The sequence below is a fragment of the Empidonax traillii genome, unplaced genomic scaffold, assembly GCF_003031625.1.
Source record: "Empidonax traillii isolate 1590-97213 ecotype Southwest subspecies unplaced genomic scaffold, ASM303162v1 scaffold367:size622293, whole genome shotgun sequence".
Taxonomy (NCBI): Eukaryota; Metazoa; Chordata; class Aves; order Passeriformes; family Tyrannidae; genus Empidonax; species Empidonax traillii.
Window position 1 is genome coordinate 116,853 of NW_020955560.1, and position 24,042 is coordinate 140,894.

Consider the following 24,042-nt stretch of genomic DNA (forward strand, 5'->3'; position numbering starts at 1 on the left):
GGGGGGGGGGGGGGGGGGGGGGGGGGGGGCTACAAGGGTGGCTTCTGTTAGAAGCTGCTGGAAGCTTCCCCTGCTCCTATGGAGCTGCTGGCCAAGGCCGAGCCAATTAGAAAGCATGTAATGCCTCTGTGATAATGTATTTAAGAACAGAGGAACGCAGAAGAAATTCCAGCCCAGGAAGAGCAGAGTGAGAGCATGGGATAACAACACAGACACCAGGGTCAGTGCAGCAGGAGGGGGAGGGGGGCCGCCCCCTTCCCAGGGAGCAGGGGAAGGACTTAGAGCTGAGGCCCCTGCAACCCATGAAGGACTATCGGGGTGCAGAGACCCCCGTGCAACCTATGGAGGAGCCCATACTGGAGCAGGTGGATGCATAGAAGAGACTGTTGACTCCATGGGAGACCCAGGATGGAGCAAGGTTCTGCTGGAGACCTGTGGCCTGTGGAGAGGGGAACCCACGCTGGAACAAGTTTTTCCTGGGTAGGACTTGTGGCCCTGTGGTGGATCCATGTCGGTACAGCTCATCCATGAAGGACTGCACCCCATGGAGAAGTGACCAATGGGACAGCAGTGTGGGAAGAACTGGTGACCGAGGGATGGACTCACGTTGGAGAGGTTCATCAAGGACTGTTTCCTATTGGAGGGACCCCATGGAAGCAGGGGAAGAACTCAGAGCTGTGGCCCCCTTTAGCCTGTGGTGAAGACCATGGTGAAACAGGTGGAGACCCTGGAGAACCCATAGGGGTGCAGAGACCTGACTGCACCCCATGGGAAACAACTGACTACAATACCCCACCCCCTTCCCCATCCCCCTACACCACTGGGGTGGGGAGGAGGGAGAGCTGAGAAGGAAGGAGGGGTGGGGGGAAGGAATTGTTAGGATTGTTTTATTTCTCAGTCTTTGACTCTTATCCTATTAGTAATAAATTTAAGTATTATATCCCCACTTTGAGTCTGTTTTGCCCATGGAGTTAATCAGTGACTTCTCCCAGCTCTTAGCTCTACTCAGGAATCCAAGGTCAGTGGAGAAAGAAGGGAAGGAGGTGCTCCGAGTTCCAGAGCAGAGATTCCCCTGCAGAAGGTGAAGACCATCCTGTGGCAGGCTGTCCCCATGCAGCCCATGGAGGTCCATGGTGGAGCAGATACTCACCTGCAGCCCCTAAGGGACTCCACACTGGAGCAGGTGGATGCCCAAAGGAGGCTGTGACCCCATGGGAAACCTGCACTTGGTGCAGGCTCCTGGAGGGACCTGTGAAGAGAGGAGCACACACTGGAGCACTTTTTCTGGTAGAATGTGTGAACCCATGGAGGATTCATGCTGAAACACTCTGTTCCTGAAGGACTGTACCCCATGGAAAGGGACCCACATTGGAGCAGCTTATGAAGAACTGGAGCCAGAGGGAAGGACTCATGTTGTAGACATTCATGAGGGACTATCTACCGTGGGAGGGACCCCACGATGGAGCAGGGGAAGAGTGTGAGGAGTCCTTCCCCTGAGGAGGAAAGAGCACCAGGGACAATGTGTGATGAACTGACTTCAGTCCTCATTCCCCATCCCTCTGCACCACTGTAGGGGTCGAGATAAAGAACTCGGGAGTGAAGTTAAGCCTGGGAAGAAGGGAGGGGTGGGAGGAAGCTATTTTTAAAATTTGCTTTTATTTCTGTTTATCCTACTCTGGTTTGATGGGTAATAAATTAATTTCCCAAAGTTGAGTTTGTTTTGTCTGTAATGGGGACTGTGATGGTAACTGTGAGGGTGAGTGAGCTCTCCCTGTCCTTACCTCAGCCCATTAGCCTTTCTTTATATCTTCTCTCCCTCCCCTCCCCAGTTGAGGAGTGGAGTAATAGTGCAGCATTGGTGGGCATCTAGCACCCAGTAGGGTCAACCCACCACAGTAACAGAATAAAAATGCTTATTTTCTTTCTTTTCTGTTTTTGTGTTGTTGGGTTTTTTGTTTGTTTTTTTTTTCCCTGCCTGTTAGTTTGTTTTATGTGGTTGGTTTGATTTTTGGCATTTTATTTTTGTTGTGGGGGGTTGTGTGTGTTTGTTTGTTTGTTTCTATTTTATGCCTTTTGTATCAACTTTAGCATATGGTTACTCCATGTCCCCTTTATAAAAGAAAACTTTAGGGAAATAGGAACTAGGGATCAGAGAAAAGTATGACATAAAACCTTGAAGTGTACTTGAAGCTTTGTTGAAAAACTATCTGAGAAATATTAAATATGGGCTTGGGTTTTTTTTGTGAAATTAAATTTTAAGGATCATATTTTCAAACATGAATTCCCATCAAGGAAAAGAGAGCATAAAATATTGCACAGGATAGGAATATATCCTGCCAAGGGTTAGTGAAACAGTGGGGAATGTAGAGCTTAGTTCATATTGTGAAAGACTTTTGTAATGGATCTCTAAAAGTTTTGTCAGTATTAAAGCATGTAAGCCTGATTTTTAGAGAGTTAGCAGGAAACATAATGCGAAGAGTTTGTTCAGGGCTGTAGAATTCAGTTTCACTGACTACAGATTTCAGTTGTGCTGTTCGTTTTCATATTGACTTCCACCTCCTGTTCTGTGAATTCTCCAGAAGTGTTGCTAGTTAAATAATGGAAATACTTGCGTTGCAGTCTTTTACCTCCTTGTATGGGGAAGTGAAGCTTTATTGTGAAAAGTAAGTGCTGATGGCTTCGTACTATACTTTTTGCATTGAAGAAGGCAGGCTGACCTGGCCCTGTCTTACTGGTATTGTCAGTATGGGTGAGCTTGCACAGGCTATGGATTTTTTTTTTCTTTTTTAATCTCTGTCTAAAAACTACTTAACAGACATAGCATGCAAAGAACTTTACAGAGGTAAAAAAAGACTAACTGTCTTCCTTTCTTCTCTCCATAGTTTGTTGCCCAGCCCAACTGCCAGCAGCTGCTCGCGTCCCGCTGGTACGACGAGTTCCCCGGATGGCGGAGGCGACACTGGGCTGTGAAGATGTTGACATGTGTTGTGATAGGACTCCTTTTTCCAGTCTTCTCTGTGTGCTACCTGATAGCTCCCAAAAGCCCATTAGGGCTGTTCATCAGAAAGCCATTTATCAAATTTATCTGCCATACTGCATCCTACTTGACTTTTCTGTTCCTGCTGTTGCTCGCCTCTCAGCACATCGACAGGTCAGACCTGAGCATGCAGGGACCGCCGCCAACCATCGTCGAGTGGATGATATTACCGTGGGTCCTGGGTAAATGTATTACTAAAGAAAATACAGTGAAAAGTGTTTTGACCCCTGTGGTTTTGCCATGCATTCCTGAGGCAGGATACTGTAGAGTTCTGGCATGAATTATTGATCTACCAAAGCAGGCAAATGGTCTATCTCCTCCAATACCTAGCAAGAGTAGTTGACAACATAGAAAAACAGCAGAGTTTAAAAATCTGGAGTTTCACCATCTCATATATTACAGTGAGGGGAAAAAAGGGTATCAGGGATTCCTTCCTGTCATTAAGCAGAGCCCTGAAATATACATATTGTTATTCTTTTTATTATCGATTTTCTTCAAGCCAGAAATTGTTCTGATTCTTGTAAGTGCCCATTTTTTTAATTTTTTAGTCTTCTTTTAAAAAAGAATCTCTTTGCCACAACAATTATTTTTCATGTATTGGAATGAGGCATAATGTAATTTTTGAAGTGTTATTATTAAACTTAGTTACCTACAGTATGCTTCCTTCTAATATGACAGACCCATCTATTGAAAATATGATGACCAGCATTTTCAAGTGAGTATTTTCATTAAAATATGCATGCAGAGTAATTTTTCTGTGGAAGAACAGTGATGAGAACTTGTCATGCAACTTAAAAGAAAATGTTCTACATCAGAAGGAATAAGAAAATTCCCTAGCATTTTTAAAATGGAAGAAAATATTACCATTATGTCCTGATAGCCTAAAATAAAAATTTCGGTCTGGCATTATTGGAAGCCTGCTTTGTGTGGACCATGTCATCCTTAAACATCTTCCTGTGTGATTCTTCCTTCCTTTCGTCCTGTGATCTTAGAAGTAACCTAGGTCCTCCCTGCGTTTGCCTGTCTACCTCTCAGTGTACTGTGGTCTCTTCCCTGTTTCTTATTTTAAGAATCAATACAAGTTGGACCAGGTCAGGACAAACATACTTGTCTTGTCTGAAATTAATTTGTAGAAAAAGGGATTTAGTAGTCTTAACTGCAAGAATTTAAGTTTCATATATTCATTAAAATCGTCATCACATAGACAGGTTCATGCACAAACTTTTCTGAAATTTTAGTACAATTTTGATACTGTTACCTCTCCCAGAGCTTCCCATTAAGATAGTGTCTCTTCACTTTTTCCGAAACACCCGGGTTCTTTTAGAACAATGAAACTGACAAGGCTTTTGGTATCATTGATCCTGTATAATTTACAATGCAGTGTTGAATTCATAATACACTGATTGGTAGTGCCTGATATTCCAGAGAACAACTGTTCAGTGGCTTTTCCTCTACCTTGGTAGAGCACTGTGGGAAGCAGGAGGTAGGTCTACATCTGTGTTTCACTTAGGAGAACAAGTATGCATGACTGAAAACCCTTTGTACACTTACTTGTAGGGAGTCTGTCAGAAGGGCTTGCCCTCTACAAGTGAACTGATTTCTGAGATTTCCCCCATGGTAGCACAGCTGTTCTCACCACCAGCCTTCACTGTAAAGTGTGTTGTCCTTTACTGGGTAAATATTTCTACTACATTAAAAAACCCCACAATATCTAGTATTATTGCGAAAGAATTATTCAATCCATCAGGCTTCCTGGACTGATGTTTCCTACAGACAAGTCAGACTAACTTCAGTAGGTGAGTTTCATATTTTAATACTTTAAAAAAATTTCCTCAAAGTAATTTCCCTGGTTTTGTAATATCAAGAAATGAGAAACCAATATGAAAATCATTAACTTGATAGATTGCTTCCTTAGAAATAAATGCTGCACTGCTGAGGAGGAGTCGGGGGCTCTTCTGTTCTGTGCCATGCAGCATAGAAGAGGAGATACTAGTAGCTTTTCTGTCTGTTCTCCCAAAATAGCAGGTGGTCGGTATCTGCTTTTATAGTATCCCAAGGCTAAAGGGTAATAAGAACAAATGCATAGCTGATATGTAGACCTTGACATGCCAAAGTGGACTGTTTCATTAATGTGTCTTTTAACAGAGACCAGAGAAAAAAGCACAGTTTGAGAAGGACAAGGAGCTCGTTTCTGGTAAAGGCAATACTAAAATTTTGGTGATTAGCTCCTCTCCAGAAAACATGCAGTGGGAAAGGGAAGAACCTCCATTGCCCTTAACCTCTAACAGATTTGTTTACTTAGGAAGAGGTTTAAGTAACCCCAAATCCCAAAGCACTTGGTTGAAGAAGCCGTTAACCCTGAGGATTATGACTATCAAGATGCATATCATTTCTAAAAGTAACTTTAATATTTGCAGTATAGACACATATGGCCAGATTATACTAGTACTGCCTGTTCTGAACTAACCCTTCATCTGCAAGCAGTACAGGTCAAGTCACGGGAAACTCTTGCATAAACAAAACCTCACAAGCATGGATAAAGATCAATAGTCAGATACTGTGTGGTTAAATACTTTGTGGTTTATCTCGACTGTGATGTTCAGAGAAAATGCCCCTTCCAAAATCTCTTGCATCTAAACTGATGTATTTTACACACTGATCTCTAGTGTTTCCTAACTAGTGGTTTCCTGGTGTTCCAGTTTCACATTTTCTATGTTCAGCTTTCAGAACTTGTTTGCTGTAGTGCCTTAGCCCACCACCCAAATAATAAGGCCCCAGATCCACCAATAGTAATCTCAGGCAATTCATTAGGCACCTAAATTCCCCCTATCATTGAAGGAGACACACACATCTCCACAGGGCATTTCAGCTTCCAGCATGTGGTGAATGTGTCTATTTTAGCCTTTTTGTTTGTTTGGATCTTTTTTTTTTTTTTTTTTTTTTTTTGTGGGTTTTATTTTAGTTGGTTGGTTTCGAGAGTTATTGTTGTTTTTAAAGGAATGATTCTCAGCCAAAACCTGCTCTTTTCCTTTTCACATAATACAGGCTGTAGTCTAATCATCTTTTAATAAGCTTAATACTTTTTTTCTGTCTTTTTCAATAAGCTAAGGTTAGTTTACAGGCTGCAATTTAGTTTTTTGTTTCTTGTCTTCAAACTATACAGTTAAGCAAGTTTAAATATCCTTAAAAAGAGTAAATGAAGCACTCTTCAGTTACACAAGGGAGACTAAATATGAGGTACATAGAGATATTTTTGCATTTTCTGAATGTAGACAAAAAATTTTGTCATTTGAGTCAAAACTTACTTGGCTCTAGGGTGATTGTTCTTTGAAACTGGAAACATGACCAAGTAAATACTTTTCCCAGAGTAAAGGTTATCCTGGAGCAGCAACTGCATGTCGAAACTATTAACATTTTGAACAAGAGAATTCTTTACTTTTCTCTGACTTCAAATAGCTCTGCATGTAGTTTGCATTTTAATAGTTACCTCTCATAAAATGAAGAGAGGAAGAGGTGCTCTATGTTTCAGCCTTCTTGTCGACATGAATTTCAGCGTACAAATATTTCATAAAATTTAAGGAGTTTCAACATTATCCATAACAATCTGAGCTCTCCAGAGATCAAATAGTAGTTAGCATTTGCCTACTACTATGTAATAGAAAGCTGACTGTGCATAATTAACACATGTTAAAAGTGTCACTAGAGTAGGAGGCTTGCAGGAAAAACCTGTATTTGCTGCATTTCCATGGAGACTATCGACTTTACATTTAAAAAGTCTCTTAAGGAAACTTCTGCATTAATTTTGTCTTTTACGTGATTAGATGATTGCACAAGTGGTGCTCCAGTATGTGGTGATTATCCATGTGACAATAAGTCAGTATAACAAGGCTGTTATAACTTTAAGAAGTAGTTGTGGAAAAATCAGTAAGAAGAGTCAGAATCTCCCATCCTTGCTTCTAAACAAATAATAAACAAGCCTTGGCTCATAAGGAAAATTAATTCTGTTCTTCTAATTAGCTGTTGGTTGAGATCTGCCAAGCATGAAAGATGCTTCACACTACAGAAACATAGGCCTGTGTGCTATACTTGAGAATCTATCACCACTGAAAAAAAATAACAGGAAAATTAAGAATACTATCTTAGGAGAAAGCTAGGAAGAACAATATTTTCCATCATCGAATTCCCCATCCAGTTGCTGAGAAGCCTCTGACCATGATAGCAGTGATGCAAAGGGAAAATTGGAAAAGATCCAACTTTACCCTCTGTGTGCTTTTACTGCAGCTCACATAAGGATCATAGTGATTCCTGTTGATTTGTCATACCTTGTTCTTCTGCCCTAAACCATGGCCTAAAACATAGCAGTACTGAATGTCCTTGCAGTGAGCATTTGGTTCACCAGAGAATGATAGAAAATTCAGAGGAGAAAGCCATCAACCAGACAAACTCAGTGTTTAATAGTTGTGTTTAAAAAATTCCCTTCCAGCTGTTCAGGGTGGCTGCAGCAAAAGAGAACATTTTCTAGGCAAATTTGTTCTGATGAGTTTTTTGCTCTTTTATGGGCAATGGGCAATGAACTTGAATGTTCATTGTATTTACATTGTTCAGAAGACTGCTTGGAGCAGGAATGCAGCCTTATTGGATCTCTTGAACAATGCATTCCCCATCCTTTCTGTCAGAATGGTTTATACTGTTGGAGTATGTGAATCTATAGAGAATGTAGATGTTTGGGAACCGTGCAAACTGCAGACATTTGTGGTTAGCAAACTGCTGGTGGAATATATGAGAGTGTACATTCTTGTTAGTACTTAGCACAATGTACGTGCAGACCTACGACACAGCTAGACGCTTCAGAATAATTGATCATGGGGTGCCCAGTGCCTTCTGCATCATCCTCTAAATTTGGTCAAGAAAGTGTTGTGTAAAAAATGAAACAGTTATTATTAATTGACATGGGCCAGGAACAGATGTAGAGGATAACATGTATAGATTTATTTTATTCTTTGGCTGTTGGTGATGTTGGCTGATATGTGGCTTTTTGTACTTTTAAGATTTGACCTAGAATTGTCTTGCCATTTCCGAAATGGAGGAAAAAGGAAAAATGTTTTGTTTTGGTGATGATAAAAAAAGCCAGAAGACTTTATCTTTGGGAAGCACTTTCAATGGTGCCACTATCTCCAGATAAATATGGGTAGCCATGTGCATTTTTTGGTATTCTGGTGAAAATCTATCATAAATTTAAAAAGTATTTGTAAATATATAACTTTTCTGGAAAGAGAGATCAGACATCAAATGGTTCCTCTGAACTCTTTGGTACCTCTTTGCCTGACCTGACACAGGACCCTGACACTGTGCACAGTTATTCCCCTCACAAACAGCCATTTCTGCAGAGAAAAGCAGAAGGCGTGTGTTTGAATTTGTGCATGGTCTCTTGAAATAGCTGTACTCTGTTAAAAAAATATCCCGCATTGATTGGGAGCCCCTGAATTATGCCAGGATACCTCTCCACTCCTCATTACCTTTATATACCTTCAGCAGAGATCGGTTCATTAGTCCAAGTGTAAAGCAGAAGAGCTATTTCAAGCCTCATCAATGCTCATGGAATTCCCTGGAATGATTTTGTCTTCAGAGAACTTTAGATCATTAGCAGCTTGTCTCACTCCTTGTAATTGTGAAAAACTCCACATCACATAGTAGAGCAAAGTTAAGTTTGTCAGTTAAATGATTTCACAGCCCAGTAAAAATATGTTCTCCAAGAAACATACCAAAAGGTTGTTGTTGATCTTGGCATGCAGAGGTTGACCTCGAAGAACCCCTTGTTTCCCATCACTTAATGGTAAGGAACAAAAATAGCACAGAGCAACCAACCTTTTGTGGGAAAGGTAAGGCCAAAATTAGCTAGGGATCCACAAATCTTTTTGAAACCAAACATAGTACAGGATACTGCATTTCATGTCTTTCTCTGGCAAATTTTGATGTTATTATTCATGTATTTTAATGGTAATTATAATTATAAACAACAAAAGGCGGTGTTGTGGAGATGGCATAAATTTTTGTGAAATACCACTGTTGCTGGAAAATTGTTTTTCTCAGTTGCTCAAGTTTCAGTAAAAGATAGGAATTTAGACAGGGTGTATCTAAATATTTTTGTTTTAGAACTTAAACCACCTTTAAATGGATTTCATGGGGAAGTTATTTCTTTGTTATTTGTATCTTTTGCCTGAAACTGAAATGTGTTCCTTAAGAGTAAAATTACAGGTCTGGGTAGCTATAATGCTATAATGAATCAAACAGGATAGTTCAAAAATATTTTCCATCTGAAAGTTAGCTACCACTAGAAAAAGATATTGTGTCTAATCCAAGGCTTTATTCAAAGAGACAGAGAACTTTTCTGAAAGTATTGAGCTGCTGCCTGTGCTGAAAGTTGCAAGGTTTGCCAGTGGACCCTTAATTTATGAAAAGCGAGTCCATGTTTTTGAAAAGACATTTCAGTGTCTATTATCCAAACATTTCAAGACTGGAAATAGAGTTTCAAAACAAAATCTGTAGGTAAATATCTGAAATAAAAGCTACTGTTATCAGTGTATAGTTATTGACATATCTACACATTAATCATATGTAGTACGTGATATCTACTACTATTATAAATCTAACGAAAGATGTTATTTTTCTAAGAGCATTCTTATTTCAGTGCCTTTTGTTCTTCAGTAAGAAGGATTTTAATTTCTGTTCGTTTTGTTACTTTGAATAATATTTATTTTACAATATATAGGGTTTATTTGAGGAGAAAGAACTTTTTTTATTAATGTTTCAAAATGTTTACTGCAAAAAAAGTACTTAGCAAATACATAGCACACAGATTCTATTTTTTTTCTCCACATTTATTTTATCTGATATATTTTAGTTATTTTCTTCAGGCAAGGTGAACTTCAGTCAAATGGTTGCATTGATCAGTTTGCATGTATCACAGTGCTTTACAAAACCTCTCCATGGTGTCTGGCATTCCCAAGGCCTTATGTGGTCTATGAGATTTCTGCCCTGAATTTATGTCTATTTCATCCCATTAAAACAATGGGGCATTTAATGAAATTTGTTTCTGTCATCTGAGTCCGTTTCAAAATATTCACGCTGTTATTTCTCTTTTACTGCTCCAATATCTAGTTATAAACAATGAAGCAAGTGTTTGAAAGTCTCACCCTCAACTTTCCAATTTAGGTCCTTGATTAATGAGGTGGAAGAGCTGCATAATGTCGATAATTTTTGTGTAAGTGGCAATAAATGATAATAGCATGGAATGGAAAGGTGAGGCTCTAAGAGGCAGGTGTGAAATCTAGCTGGTGTGAAGAGATAGGAAAAACACGGAGCAAAGAAACAAACAGTATATAGCAAAAAATATCCAGCTAAAATAGTGAAATCTACTCTAAGTGGGATTATTTCGGCTAAATAGAGGCACCTGGAAGTTAGACATCGCTTTTAATTCAGCCTGATCCTCATAGCTCCCTTTTCAGTCAGTGGGAAGATTGACCCACCTGCAGATGACAGGATTATTGCCTTGCAGATGCTTGTTTCCCCCCAGAGAGTTAAAGAAGGTTTTGGGCAATAAATTGTCCCCAACCTGACTGTCTAAAAGGCTCTTGCTTTCAGATCTATCCCCTGTATTTGGCTGATTCCTCTTTCCTTTACCCTAGCACCTCTGTGCAAGCTGGTTATGTCCCCTCTGTTTTGCTGAGACATTACCTTTCTTGCTGCTGAATAAATAGCTCTGACATGAGCTCTAACAGCATGTGATCACATTGCTGCTTTGATGCATTAATAAGCAGGCAGTGTCTGGACTCTAGATATCTTTTGTACCTGTAACAGTGCCTTTATTAGACAGTCTTGCCACCACATGTCTCCTCTTCTATCATGTCAGGTCATGCTTTGGAGTTGCCCTAAAGTCTCCTTACATAATAAAGTCAGGTAGTATCCAACTATCCATAAATCTTCTAAATAGAAAATGAAAGTGTGCAAGGTCAGAGATAATGCCACTTTTATCTCTGGATTTCTTATTTCTTTTTTTTTTTTTTTTAAATGATACATGTATTTTCCTGGTTTTTTTCCTGATTCTCCTAATTAATATAACAGAACAAAACTGGTATATTGTGTCAGACTGTTTGAAGGTAAGAGCTGACTGACTTCTTCCCCCCAGACCCTTCCTTCTTGCAAAAAGATTCAGGTATGATCCACAAGATATCAATACCTCTGGCTATGTGACCGTAAATCAAACCTAAACAGCACAGCTGAAATCCCTGAGGTTTGTTGCTCAGAATAGCTTCATCATGTAAGCTTACCAGGCCTTAGGGAATTCTTCAGCTTTGCATAAAGGCACTGGGCTTTCAGAATACACTTTTCTAGGATAGCCCTTCAGGTACACTTGGGAGGCTTTACAGAGCTCCAGAGATCCCAGTTCTCCCAGCATTCATTTCTTCACTGGAGCACCCCTAAGGATACCTAGCCATAGAGACGTGGTAGCTGCAAAGGCTGATGACAGCTTTCATGGTGAGATTGCCCTGGAGTTGTGAATTTGGGCAGTCAATCTTAGGACTTTGTACCAAGATTTGCCTTCAAAAATTCATGTCTGGGAAGCTCTGCTGTGCATACATGGACTGTGTGGCTGTCACAAATGTAGCATCCATCCATCAGCCTAGCTTCAAATTCTGTGGAGTCACGTAAGATCTCAGTAAGTGCATTTATATATGGAGTGTGCACTTAGATGCTTTGGCTGACAAGAAGATTAAACTATCACACCTGCATTACAGCCAAAAATCTAGGATTTTCAGTTTTGCATTGATGTTTGTTTCAAAAGAATAAGCCCTGCATCAGGATGAACATTAAAGTTGTCTTGAACCACCACTTTTACGATGTCAAAGTGTACTCAGAACTTTCAGCTGCCGAATGACTTCAGAATTGCTGGTAGCTTGGATTAGTCGTGTTTCTAATTCAAAATTATCAAATTTACAACAGCCATGTACTTTCTTCCACTATTCTATAATAGGTCTGTATTTCTCTGTTAATGTCAACTTTACAATTACATTTCATTTTCTGAGGCCCAGGAAGTGCTTGGGAACAGTCTGGCTTTTCACTCACAAAACAGATCAAATACAGCAGCGTTAGTCAGCATTTCTTTTTCAATCCCTACATAATCCTATTATATTTTAGGCAGCGCTGTCAAAGCATATGATGCTGAGCAACAGTCTTACAGAGAACAGCCCTGTTGTGGTCTGTGTCAGTTCATGTCTTTGACTGGTTGTGAACCATGGCATATCTTGGCAAAAGACTAATGAACCTAGAGCCTCTTGTTTAAGCCTTCAGCCTATTATTCATCCCAAGCTGTTTATGCTCTGTTTTTAAAGTGTATTTTAAAAACACATTTAATTCTATGTGTATATTTATTTCTACAAAGCCTTTTTATTTGGGGATCTTCTATCAATGCAACTGTCTGCTTTCTATGCCATAGCAGTTTTCCCAGTATCAAGACCCTGCAACTACAACTGTATTTATTAAATGAAAAAGAGCAAGGCACTGTTCTTTAACACTGAGACTTAGGGGCTGTATCTGTATTAGACAGCCTTCAGCTCCAGATCTCCTCTGAGCTTTGAGCCAGGTCTCCTCCTGAGCATAGCAGTGATTTTTATGTTATTCTGCAGGTGGAGCAGGGGTGATTTGGAGCATTGTCTGAAATGTGAAGGCTATATTGCAACCCACAAAACAGCTGTTTTTAAGACCTAACAATGCTTAACATGTTATGTCTGAAAGGTGGTAGAAGAGCAAGCAGGAACATTCATAAGTTCATGTCCTGCATGGTGAAGGTTGTAGGGGACTGGGGAGAGAAGGAGGAACTAAAGCTGCTGTCACCACATTCATACTCACATGCATGTGTCATGAGTGACCAGGTCTTTGAAGAGTAAGTGGCTAAGTCATTTCACAGGCTTAAAAAGGCAGGCATATAGGAGCCTACCTAGTAGCCCTGTGAAGGTGTGTTCCCCTTGTGATGGCACTTGGGCAGTTAACAGCAGCAATGTAGCAGTATACAGTGGATATTGACTTCTGCCATGCAGTCATGTTCGTCTCTTTTCTCACTGCGACTCATCATAACTGCAGCTTGAAAATAAGTGTTAGCTTCAGAACAGTGCTATATTTTGTTTATTAGTTTTATCTTCTAAACTATAGAGAGAGTTGTGATCAACTTGTCTAGGCTGTTGTAGACAGTATAATGAGTATATCCCACTTTCCTGACCACATGTTCCCAGCATCGTCCTTTCTCAGAATGTGTTGCCTCAGCTCTGCAGAATGCTGAAATGGTGATGGTGACATGGCTGAAAATGAATCCTATGAAGATGAAGGTTGCTGGATCAGTCAGATGATTCAAATACTCTTGAGGCTTTGTGGTTACTGTGATGACAAAAAGAAACAAGATGGGACTGTGTGTCAGAGGTTTGAGGGCAGAATTTAGTGAGGCAGGGAACTTTTTCTTTTGAAAGCAATCAGGAGACAAAGATCAAGCCAAACCACTGCCAAATTAAATTGTAATAACTCAAAAACCTACCTGGCACAAACAAGAATAGACCAGGTATCACTTCTTAGGGAGTATGTTTGTGAAAAAATCAGAAGTTTTCCATCCAGTCATCTAGAACACCATTGAGACAAGGTGTTGAGGTCCAAGGACAAGCTCAGACTAAGCTTAGAGATATAGAACTCTATAGGCCCCTGCACAAAATCTGATCCACATTTTCTAAAAGAACATGTGATAAGCAAGTGTAGAAAAGCCATGTTGAATTAACTGTATCTCAACATCTATATGAGAGACTGGCCTTATTTGTGGTGAATTTTTTCCCTCTAATAAACATACAAGTAAGGAATTCCTATAAGAAAATAATTCTTTGAAAAAATTAAAACTGCAATGGTATTGTTATTAAAAAAATCTCTGTAGATAATAATATGAAAAATGCATCTAAATGTTCCATGTTGTTTTATTGCCATGTGTATTGTTTTCAGCTGCAGTAGAGTTAATTTCCTTCATAGGGGCTAGTATGGGTCTGTGTTTTGGCTTTGTACTGAGTGCAGCGTTGATAATGTAGAGATGCTTTTGTTATTGCTGATCAGTGCTTACACAGAGCCAAGGCCTTTTCTGCTTTTTGTACTGCCACGCTGACAAGGAGACTGAGGATGCATGGGAAGTTGGGAGGAGACACAACGAGGATAGATTACCCAAACTAACCAAAGCAATATTCCATACCATATGACATCATGCTCAGTATGATGAGCTAGGGGGAAGAGGAAGGACGGGAAGTTTTGGAGTGGTGGTGTTTGTCTTCCCAAGTAACTGTTACGTGTGCTGGGTCCTTGCTCTCCTGCTAAATGGCTGAACACCTGCCTGCCCATGGAAAGCAGTGAATTAATTCCTTGTTTTGCTTTTCTCATGTGTGTGGCTTTTGCTTTCCCTGTTTAACTGTCTTTATCTCAACCCATGAGTTCTCTAGCTTTTACCCTTCTGTTTCATTCCCTGATCCAACTGGTGGGGAGTAAGTGAGAAGCTGTATGGGTCTTGGTTGCTGGGTGGGGTTAAACCACAGCACCATATTACACAATAATGTGGAATATCTTCTTCAGAGAGGTTTTAGTGTTTATAGCATTACAGAGTCTGCACACAGTTGTCTCTGAAGCTGTTAAACCAAGTTCACGTCAAACAACTTGCAAGATTTCCCACTGGGAATGAATATTTCTGTCTCACTGCGTCTAGCACAATGTGTATTCTGCACACCTGGAAAGCAGTTTCCATTCCTTCATGTCCCAAAGGAAAGTATCAATAAAAAACATCCTACTGAAGACACAACTCTTTCATATGGAAAAGCAAGACTTTAGTTCAGAATTAACAATAACAATAGAAATTCTCTTCCTTATTGTGTATGTTTCAATCAAAATAAATTAATGTGTTAGATTGACTCCTGAAGTCATAAATTTTTCAATTTGAATTATTTTACATTGGTTGCCAAGGACTGACTTGGCACTGGTGACAGGTTTTAAGACCCTTTTTATACTTTTTAGGATACCATGAAAAAGAGATTGAAGAAAGCCAAAGAAATGGCCCTTGTACAAGCAGATGTTTTTTGGTTTTGTTTGTTGTGGGTTTTTTTGTTGGGTGGTTGGGGGGGTTTTGTGGTTTTTTTTTATTTTGGGGGTGTTTTTTGGGGGGAGAGTTGGTTGTTTGGTTTTTAGAGCACTTATCCACCTACCCTTTATACTTGATGTAAGGAGAATCAATCTGTAGTGTCTAGATCTAAAGATAAGTGTCTAGAATAGTCACAGCCTTTTTAATTTAATATTCATGCCTAATGAATTGTGTTCTATTTACAGGTTTTATCTGGGGTGAAATTAAACAGATGTGGGATGGTGGATTACAGGACTACATTCATGATTGGTGGAACCTCATGGATTTTGTAATGAACTCCTTGTACTTAGCAACAATCTCTTTGAAAATTGTTGCATTTTCAAAGGTAAAGTTTTGGGTTTTTTTAAATCATCAAAATTTTTAAAATAGATGAAATGAGACTTCTTCAGTCTTTCCTCTGTATTTAGAGTTGCCCAGGTTTAGCAATGCAAGAGATGTATGATGTGCTCATTGAATCCTCTGCAGCAATGATAAGGAGCTAGAAGAGTATAAAAGCAAAGAAAACATTGGGTTTTATGCTATTTGCTTCTTGCCTCATGCAATCTTTTGTTATTTTGTTGTGAACTGTCATACTGTTATATTCAAGTAAAAGGAAAATTACTAATGTTTTATACTGTTTGCATACAATTATGTTTTTTGTTAATATTTGATTATTTTTCAGTAAGAAATTATTACCCCTAAGACACATTTATATACCATGCAGAGCTTTCAGACAGGACTACTAGCAACATATTTACTCAAAATTGAGGGGAAAATAAAGTGAAAATTTTGATTTGTTTTGAAAATATATCATAAATGCAACATGTAAAGTAAAACTAAAATGGATTAGATGGTCACTTGAGGCTATGTTCATTTTTTTCATCCTTTTCTTGGACTTGTTGTGAATAGTTTTATATTTCACTGTTTGAAGTATCTTCCTGCAGAACAGCCATTCTTTCCAAAGCCATAGAATATGTTGTATGAACATTCTGTATTGCATTCAACATGAATCCATAGTATGTTAGAAATTCCTCATAAAATGAAATGTGTTAATCAAATAATGGTCTTGAGCACAAGGATACCACATCTGAAAGGAAATTAAAGCATTTCTTAGCCTATGTCGCAGAGTTTTTATCACATCCAAGTAAAGATAAGCCCATTTTTGCTGGCCACTGTATCAGCATTGTATTTCAGCTTTTTCAAGAACCCTGCCACCAACTAGCCTGTATGTATGGAAGGAAAGTCTTTCCTCTGCCAAGACACTTTTGATTGGGCCAAGGAGAGAGCCATCAAGTAGCTAGTTACAGCCTCCTCCCCTCAAGCAGCAGCTGTTCTTGCTGCAGCCCTGCCATAAGTGTAGAGGAACTTGAGAACCTCTAATTTCTGTACTCTTTTGTCTGTTGACAAATGTCCATGTGTCAGCCGGCCAGGAGAAAGGGTGAGCAAAGACCTGGGATATGGTGACACACCAGACTTCTCCTTTGACAAAAGGTTTTTGGCATGCTGGGTCTCTGACTGCAAACCTTTGGAAGTCTTCTTACTCAAAGAAATTTGGAGCTGTTCTCTGAAAAAGGAAGGTGTTCCAAAATGTGGAAAGCTATCATCTAAAGATAATGAAATGCCTTTTTATACACAAGGACGCCTTATAAAGTGACTGGAAGATAAATAGTCATTTCACTTTCCCATGTAACAAAGTGAACAGTTCATTGAAACAGATGTTTCCAAAGTATTGGAGTTGACCAATTATTCACTTAAGAATATTATTAATTAGAAGACATTATAATCCTTTCATCTCCTAGACAGCTTCTGCTTACGGCAATCACATTCCAAGGTGACAGTATCTGTGCATCCATAACTCTCTGAAGTAATGCTTGCATGTCAGTGGTAATCAACACAGTGCATAAAGCACTGTTTGGTTCTGCAGCTATTATTTTTTTACTGCATGTTCAGTGTTGTATCTAAAAACCTTTTTGTTCCTTTAAAAAGCCTCAGTTGTGGTATTCAACTGAAACACATGATGATATAATGAACAGACTAATGCAAGTGTGATTTAATACCCAGCCACATTTCCTTCACATACCTACAACAGAGTTCCTTACCACTGTGCCAGATGAGATTGAGAAGAGGCCAAATGTAATCAATATGTTTTGCTGTAAAGCTTTGATTTTCTTTTCCTAAGCCTTGCAAGATAGGCTTTCTGAAGTTACAGCTTTTCTGTATTTATTGATTCAAATATATAAACTCATATGAGTTGGCTCAAGACACCTAAAAAACCATTTTGACCAGCTCCCTTGAATAAAATTATGAGTACCCTCATGCTGCTCTCCTCTGTGATAAATATTCCCAGAGTAAAACTTAGTGTTTATTGCCCATTTAAGGCTCTCTGACTGATGCGGTAGTTAAGTAGATGGATATTTACAGCAGCTGATGGGATAGTGTAAAATACACCAAAGCATTTAATTTCAGGATGAGAGCACTGCTAAGATAAAGTTATCAGTTTCATTGCCAGCATTCAAATAAAATGAGTACATCACATAATTTTTAAAGGGCTATGCTTTTTGTCTCTGTGTATCAACATGTGAGGTCTTTCTAAATTATCCAGTATGTCCACTGAAAATGCTTTATTCTCCATAAAAATGTCATAATAAATAATGCATTGTCAGACATTTTTTGAAAGTACAAGATGACAAATTTTAACTAAAACATTTGTTTTGATGGAGGGTTATAGATAGAAATCGTGGTACTTTAGGAAAAAATGGTTCTTTTTATGGTTTTGAAAGATAGTTTGTTTTGTACTGATTTATAAAATTAGGTGCAGTGCCAACTTCTATGCAGAACCTGCTTGCTTTGTCTTAAATATTTGTTAAACCTGATCATTGGACCTAGTGCTATTTGTTTCCAATTCTGCTAGAAAGTTCATATTACTGATAATTTGTCTCAGCTCTGACATGAAGAACTAGTAGAGAAACATGTTCCTATTCAGGGAAAGAAGTCTGAAAAGTAACTAAAAGTACATTATTTGTCTCAATATTTACTGATGTAAGAATAACTGTGTCAGGTCTACTTTGTTCCGTAGTAAATAAAATTATGTATCTCCTCTGCCACCAGTTCTGCAGAAGCTAACATCTTCTTACATGTTTGCATTGTAAAATGGTTTTGATTGATATTTTACCAGATTCAGAGACCAAATGTCCATATATGTAGGAGGATTAACACCCCTCTGTCCCTGAGAAATTATGGACTCAATTCTTCAGACTAGTTACCATTTTAAAGCTCTCTGCAAGGTCATCCCCTTACCCCCTTCCTACTGCTGCTCTGAAATTTAGCATAATGACTGCAAAGATTGAGTCATACATTTTAAAATAGAAGAGTTCACACTTACATATGACCTCTCAGGGAAGGATTTAAAGTACTTTTCCTGAAATTAATATTATTTAACTTTTCTTTTTGAGATCAGAAACAGGGGGGTCACCTTTGACCAAGGTCTGACAGCCCATTAAACATTCAAGTAGCCTGATCTACATGCCTATTTGATCTCTGCTGGTGCTTTCATAAGATCTACAGATCATGTCTTTTGTTTTAATGTGAAAACAGTGATCACTCAGCTTTTTTCTTACAAATGGATCTTAGATTTGCATTGGAATTCCTTTGAGTAAGGATCAAGAATTACTATCTTGTATGCCCTGGGTGACATAGCAAAAGCATCATATATTGTCTTTAAACTCTACTATTTATATGCTGCTCAATTTGTTTTTTGCTCTTTTTAATTTTCCACTGATGTGCCATGTAAATTTTCTTCAACCAGCGAGCCAATTATAGGTATTATTTAATCACGTTAAGCGATGGTTACATGTCAGAAGGTTCTGTTTGCATTTCAAGTGGGGACAGAAATTCATCAGGGTCACAAAATAATAGAGAACTGCAGAGTATCAACATCATGATTTACAGCAAGCTCAGTGTTACTATATTTGCTTTTACCATTTTCCATTCCTTCGAACAATAACCAGTTATTTATTATACGTAGAACAGAAGAACATCAACAAGCATGTGTGAGAGAACAAATACTACAATTTTGGATGTTTTGACTTGTTTGACCCTACGATACAGTTTTTCTTCCCTTTTTTTTTTTTTTCCATATTGTCACTGTTCCTGATTTTAGTGTACCTTGTCTTTTTGCTCCTCTTTTTATTTTCCTTTTCTCATGGAAGTTTCTTTGCTCTCTAGATTTTTTGTTGATATTTCTAGATTTCTTTTCAGCATCTGCTACTGTAGTTAGTGAAAATCAGTAGGTTTTTATTGCTAGAGTCCTCTTATCCTCATTATTTTCTTTCTGTCTTCTTACAGTTAATATATTTCACAAATAATTTCCCAACTTATTTCTCAGGCCCTCACCTTTCTTGGTTTTTTTCCCAAGTATTTCCATTCTCTTCCATAATGTTTCTTCAAAACTAAAATAACAGCCATCACTCTCTGCTTACAACTGTGACACTTTTGGAATTGTATCCACACATGCAGGAAGAATTTGGGCCCAATAAAGGCAGAGTTTGTTAAGCTGAAATGACATAGTTGTGCCTTTGATTTCCATTTTTACAAATAAGAGGTTATTTGATCTTTTGTGAATGTTTTAACAAACAAGTTTTGTGTCTTGATACAGGACATCACAAAGTCCTGTATTTTCACCTTTCTCCTCAAAATCATTACTTTTAGAAAATGTGACACTGTATACATCTAGCCAGACTTCAGCTGTAAGACAGCCTCTCCCCTTCCCCAACAATCAGTGAGGAGAAAATGAGAAAGTTAAAAGAGCAACTCATCTGACCTGTTTGGGATATCTGCTTTCCTAGTACTCTAGAAATGCTCATTTTTCTTTGCTGACTGCAAAACAAGGTGACAGAGAGCACAGATATGGCTGTCCACATCTGATTCGTTCAACTTCATCCTTGTTCTCTTGCTATATCATATGCTGTACTTATCCAGTTTCCTGTAGTTCTATGTTTTTCTCAGAAGAGTTCCTTAGTTTTCTTCCATCTCCCCCTCTTCTGTAACTTCCTTGGAATCTGCCACTGTTTTCCCTCATGTCTGCAGTTTGATGCTTTTGATTGTCTACCAAAACCCCCATCTCTTCTGAGTTTCCAAATATGTTCTTTGTTTTACTTTATTAGTAAAAATTATTCCCCCAGCACACCTAGTGTACTTCTCCGCAGTCTGAGCATCTACTCAGATGCTCAGGTTTAAGTTCAGCCCCTAATCTTTTGTTTCTACCAATAATTGTTCCTAGTTATTTAATAGGTGCAAGTTTGCAGCTATGAGGGTTATAAAAGTGCCATGAGAATCTGCAATACTGCATTGTGTAATATTATTCAAAGAAAAACCTTGTAGGAACCACGCTGAGGAGTTTTCAGCTCTCTCTTCTCAATAAACACTGAAAAACTTTTCTTTTTCTTCTTATTTTATCTCTTAGCTGTTGTCTCTGGTAACTAAATTCTGTTTTCTCCTGCCTGCTTTTCATCACTGATCTTGAATCAATCAGAACTGAACTGAAGGGCACTAGTGGATGAGGCACAAGAGCGTGCTATAATTCCAAATGCAGTAAGACTTGATTTTACAGCATGATCATTAGGGAGAGGATAGTCTAATGCAGAGAGTACTGATCCATGACTCCAGCAGGTCTAGATTTTGCTCCCTGCTCTGTAGAGAGCAAATATTACTAGTGAATTAAATGTAAGGCTGAATAATTCTTAACTCTTTAATGGACTATTCTCTTATTTTGCAGTTCTGATCTACAAATCCACAGATATGTGAATTGCTATGGCTGCTTGTATATGAGTAAATGACATTGGGCAAGGATTGCTGTCAGGCACTGGGACAGTTGCTCATGTACTACCAATCATTTAGAGAAACCCTGATGTGGTGGAGTACTCTGCAAACTATCAGTGTCCACCCTGCCCAGATTCCATTACAATTTGAATCATAGAATCACAGAATCATAGAAGAGGATGGGTTGGAAGGGATCTTTAAAGGTCAAGTAGTCCAGTGCCTCTGTAATAAGCAGCGACATCTTCAATGTGATAAGTCTGCTCAGACCCCCATCCAGCCTGACCTTGAATGTGTCCAGGGATGGGACATCTACCACCTTGCTGGGCAACCTGTACCAGTGTTTCCTCACCCTCGTCATAAAAAATTTCTTCCTTATATCTAGTCTGAATCTACCCTTTTTCAGTATCAAACCATTAGCCCATGTCCTGTTGCTACAGACCCAATTAAAAAGTCTGTTTCATCTTTCTTATAAGCTCCCTTGAAGTAATGGAAGGCTGCAATAAGGTCTCCCCAAAGATGTCTTGTCTTCAGGCTGAACAACCCCAACTCTCTCAGCCTTTCCTCTGAAGAGAGGTGCTCCAACTTTCTGATCATTTTCATCGTACTCCTCTGGACCTACTCCAACAGGCCTATGTCTTTACTGAAGATACCAAAGCTGGATGCAGGTGGGGTCTCACCGGAGGGGAGTAGAGGGACAGAACCACCTCCCTTGACCAGCTGGCAGCACTTCTTGTGTAGCCCAGGACACAGTTGGCTTTCTGGACTGCAAGCACATGATGCTAGTTTATGCCCAAGTTTTCATTCAGCAGTACTCCAACTCCATCTCTACAGAGTCCCTTCATTCCCCAGCCTGTATTGGTACAGGACTTTGCACTTAGTCTTGTTAAACCTCGTGTGGTTTCCTTGGCCCCCTTCTTGAGCTTGTTCACATCCCTCTGAATGGTGTGCTGACCTTCTGGTATGTCAACTGCACCACTCAGCTTGGTGTCATCTGCAGATTTGCTGAGGGTGCCCTCAATCCCTCTGTCTGTGTCATTGATATTAAACAGTACTGGTCCAAACACAAATCCCTGAGGGATGCTACTTGTCACTAATCTCCATTTGAACATCGAGCTGTTGTCCACTTCTCTATGGATGCAACCAATTCTTTATCCACCAGGAAGTTCACACAGCAAGTCCATCTCTCTCCAGTTTAGAAAGAACGAGGTTGAGGGGACAGTGTCAAAGGACAAAAGATAGATGACATCTGTAGCCCTTCCTTTGTCCACTGATCCAAGCACTCCATTGTAGAAGGCCACCAGATTAGTTAAGCAGGACTTGCCCTTGGTGAAAGTGTGATGGTTGTCTTGATCAACTCCCTGTCCTCCATGTACCTTAGCAGAGCTTCTAGAAGGATCTGTTCCATGATCTTCCCAGGCACAGAAATTAGGCTGACAGGCTGGTTGTTCCAAGGGTATTCCTTTCTCCCCTTTTTAAAAATGAGTGCAATATTGCCCTCTTTCCAGTCACCAGGGACTTCACCTGACTGCCATGACTTTTAAAGTATCAAGGAGAGCAACTTGGAAACCACATCAGTCAGTTTCTTTAGGATTCTGGAATGCATCTAATCAGGTCCCATAAACTTATGTATGTTCAAGTTCCTTAGGTGGTCTTGAACCACGCTGAGAGTAATCACCTTCTTTGGAGGATGAGTGTGGCATGGAAATGCTGTGGTGCCTGTGTTGTCTCATCTTGCCCCAGTAACACAGAGGAGTCCCTTCCTTACTGCTGAGGGCATGCACAGCAGCTTTGAAGGATGCATCTCTGTGGCCTAAAGTAGGTAAATACAGACTACACAATAGTCCCTCTTTGAAAGGGGCTTTATATTATATTATCCCTTCTTTTTTAGAGTGCTTCATACCATAAATTCTGTCCTCTGATATGTTCCATAAAACAGATTATTGAGATGAAATAAATAATAATGAGTCTGCCACAGTAGTTAAGCCTAATTTCAAAGTCATATCTTTCATCTTCAAGAAATTTTTGGTAGAGCTGGAATAGGAAAGACTCTCAGTTCCAGGGATCAGACTCTTTGATAATGAGGCACACAAGCAGTTTGCCATGGTTCATTAATAAGCAGCTTTTTCATTATTGGTCTAGTATTAGTGATTAAGTTATATACTTATTCCTTGATTGAATGCTTTCTTCCTACTTGCCAGTTTTTTGGTGGGTTTCTATCCATAACTGTCCACACTGCATTGTTCTTCAAAGAAATCATTTACCTGATTTTACAGTTGGAAGTTTCTATAATTCTAAAAATCCAGGTATTCAAAACTGTACCTTTTGTTCTGTCAGAATTTTTAGACTTGCTTTTGTTACTGTAAAAATTTATTGTGATATCTGCAAATTAACTGAACAGCTTATAAAGAAACTGGCATATTTGTTTATGCATAAAAATAGAGGAGTAATTTCTTCCCTTCTGCTTGTTTTCAGTATAGTGGGTTAGTTCCACGGGAGAACTGGGACATGTGGCATCCAACTCTGGTGGCTGAGGCCCTGTTTGCAATTGCAAACATCTTTAGCTCCCTGCGCTTGATCTCGTTATTCACTGCAAATTCTCACCTGGGACCTCTGCAGATATCTCTAGGAAGAATGTTGCTGGACATTTTGAAGTTTCTCTTCATATACTGCCTTGTGCTGCTAGCTTTTGCAAATGGATTGAACCAGCTGTACTTCTACTATGAGACAAATGAACCTGGCAACTGCAAAGGAATACGATGTGAAAAGCAGAATAATGCATTTTCAACGTAAGTGTCTGATCTATTTCTATCCTACCCTTTTGCTTCAAATATTTTAATCATTTTGATGCTATTTACAGGAAAGAGTCTCCCTTTTCTATTGGTATTACACTGCTGTCCTGACAACCACATTTAGTATTACCCTAATTAAAATTAAAAAAAAAAAAAAAAACAAAAAACAAAACTACATCACTCTGTAATAATTTCACCTTATACCACAGTGAAGT

The 24,042-nt window shown here is 39.1% G+C and overlaps 1 protein-coding gene across 4 annotated transcripts in view; it reads left to right on the forward strand.

Moving 5' to 3' along the window:
• The window catches only part of TRPC4 (transient receptor potential cation channel subfamily C member 4), a 137,316-nt gene that overhangs the window by 98,565 nt on the left and 14,709 nt on the right, over positions 1-24,042 (forward strand). For 3 of the 4 annotated variants that reach the window (XM_027892776.1, XM_027892775.1, XM_027892777.1), the window contains 3 exons: positions 2,883-3,219; positions 15,428-15,567; positions 23,511-23,824. In XM_027892776.1, the coding sequence (XP_027748577.1) occupies positions 2,883-3,219; positions 15,428-15,567; positions 23,511-23,824 (791 nt within the window). Of the gene's footprint in view, positions 1-2,882; positions 3,220-15,427; positions 15,568-23,510; positions 23,825-24,042 lie in introns of those variants that run through there. The other variant, XM_027892778.1, reaches the window with a different exon arrangement.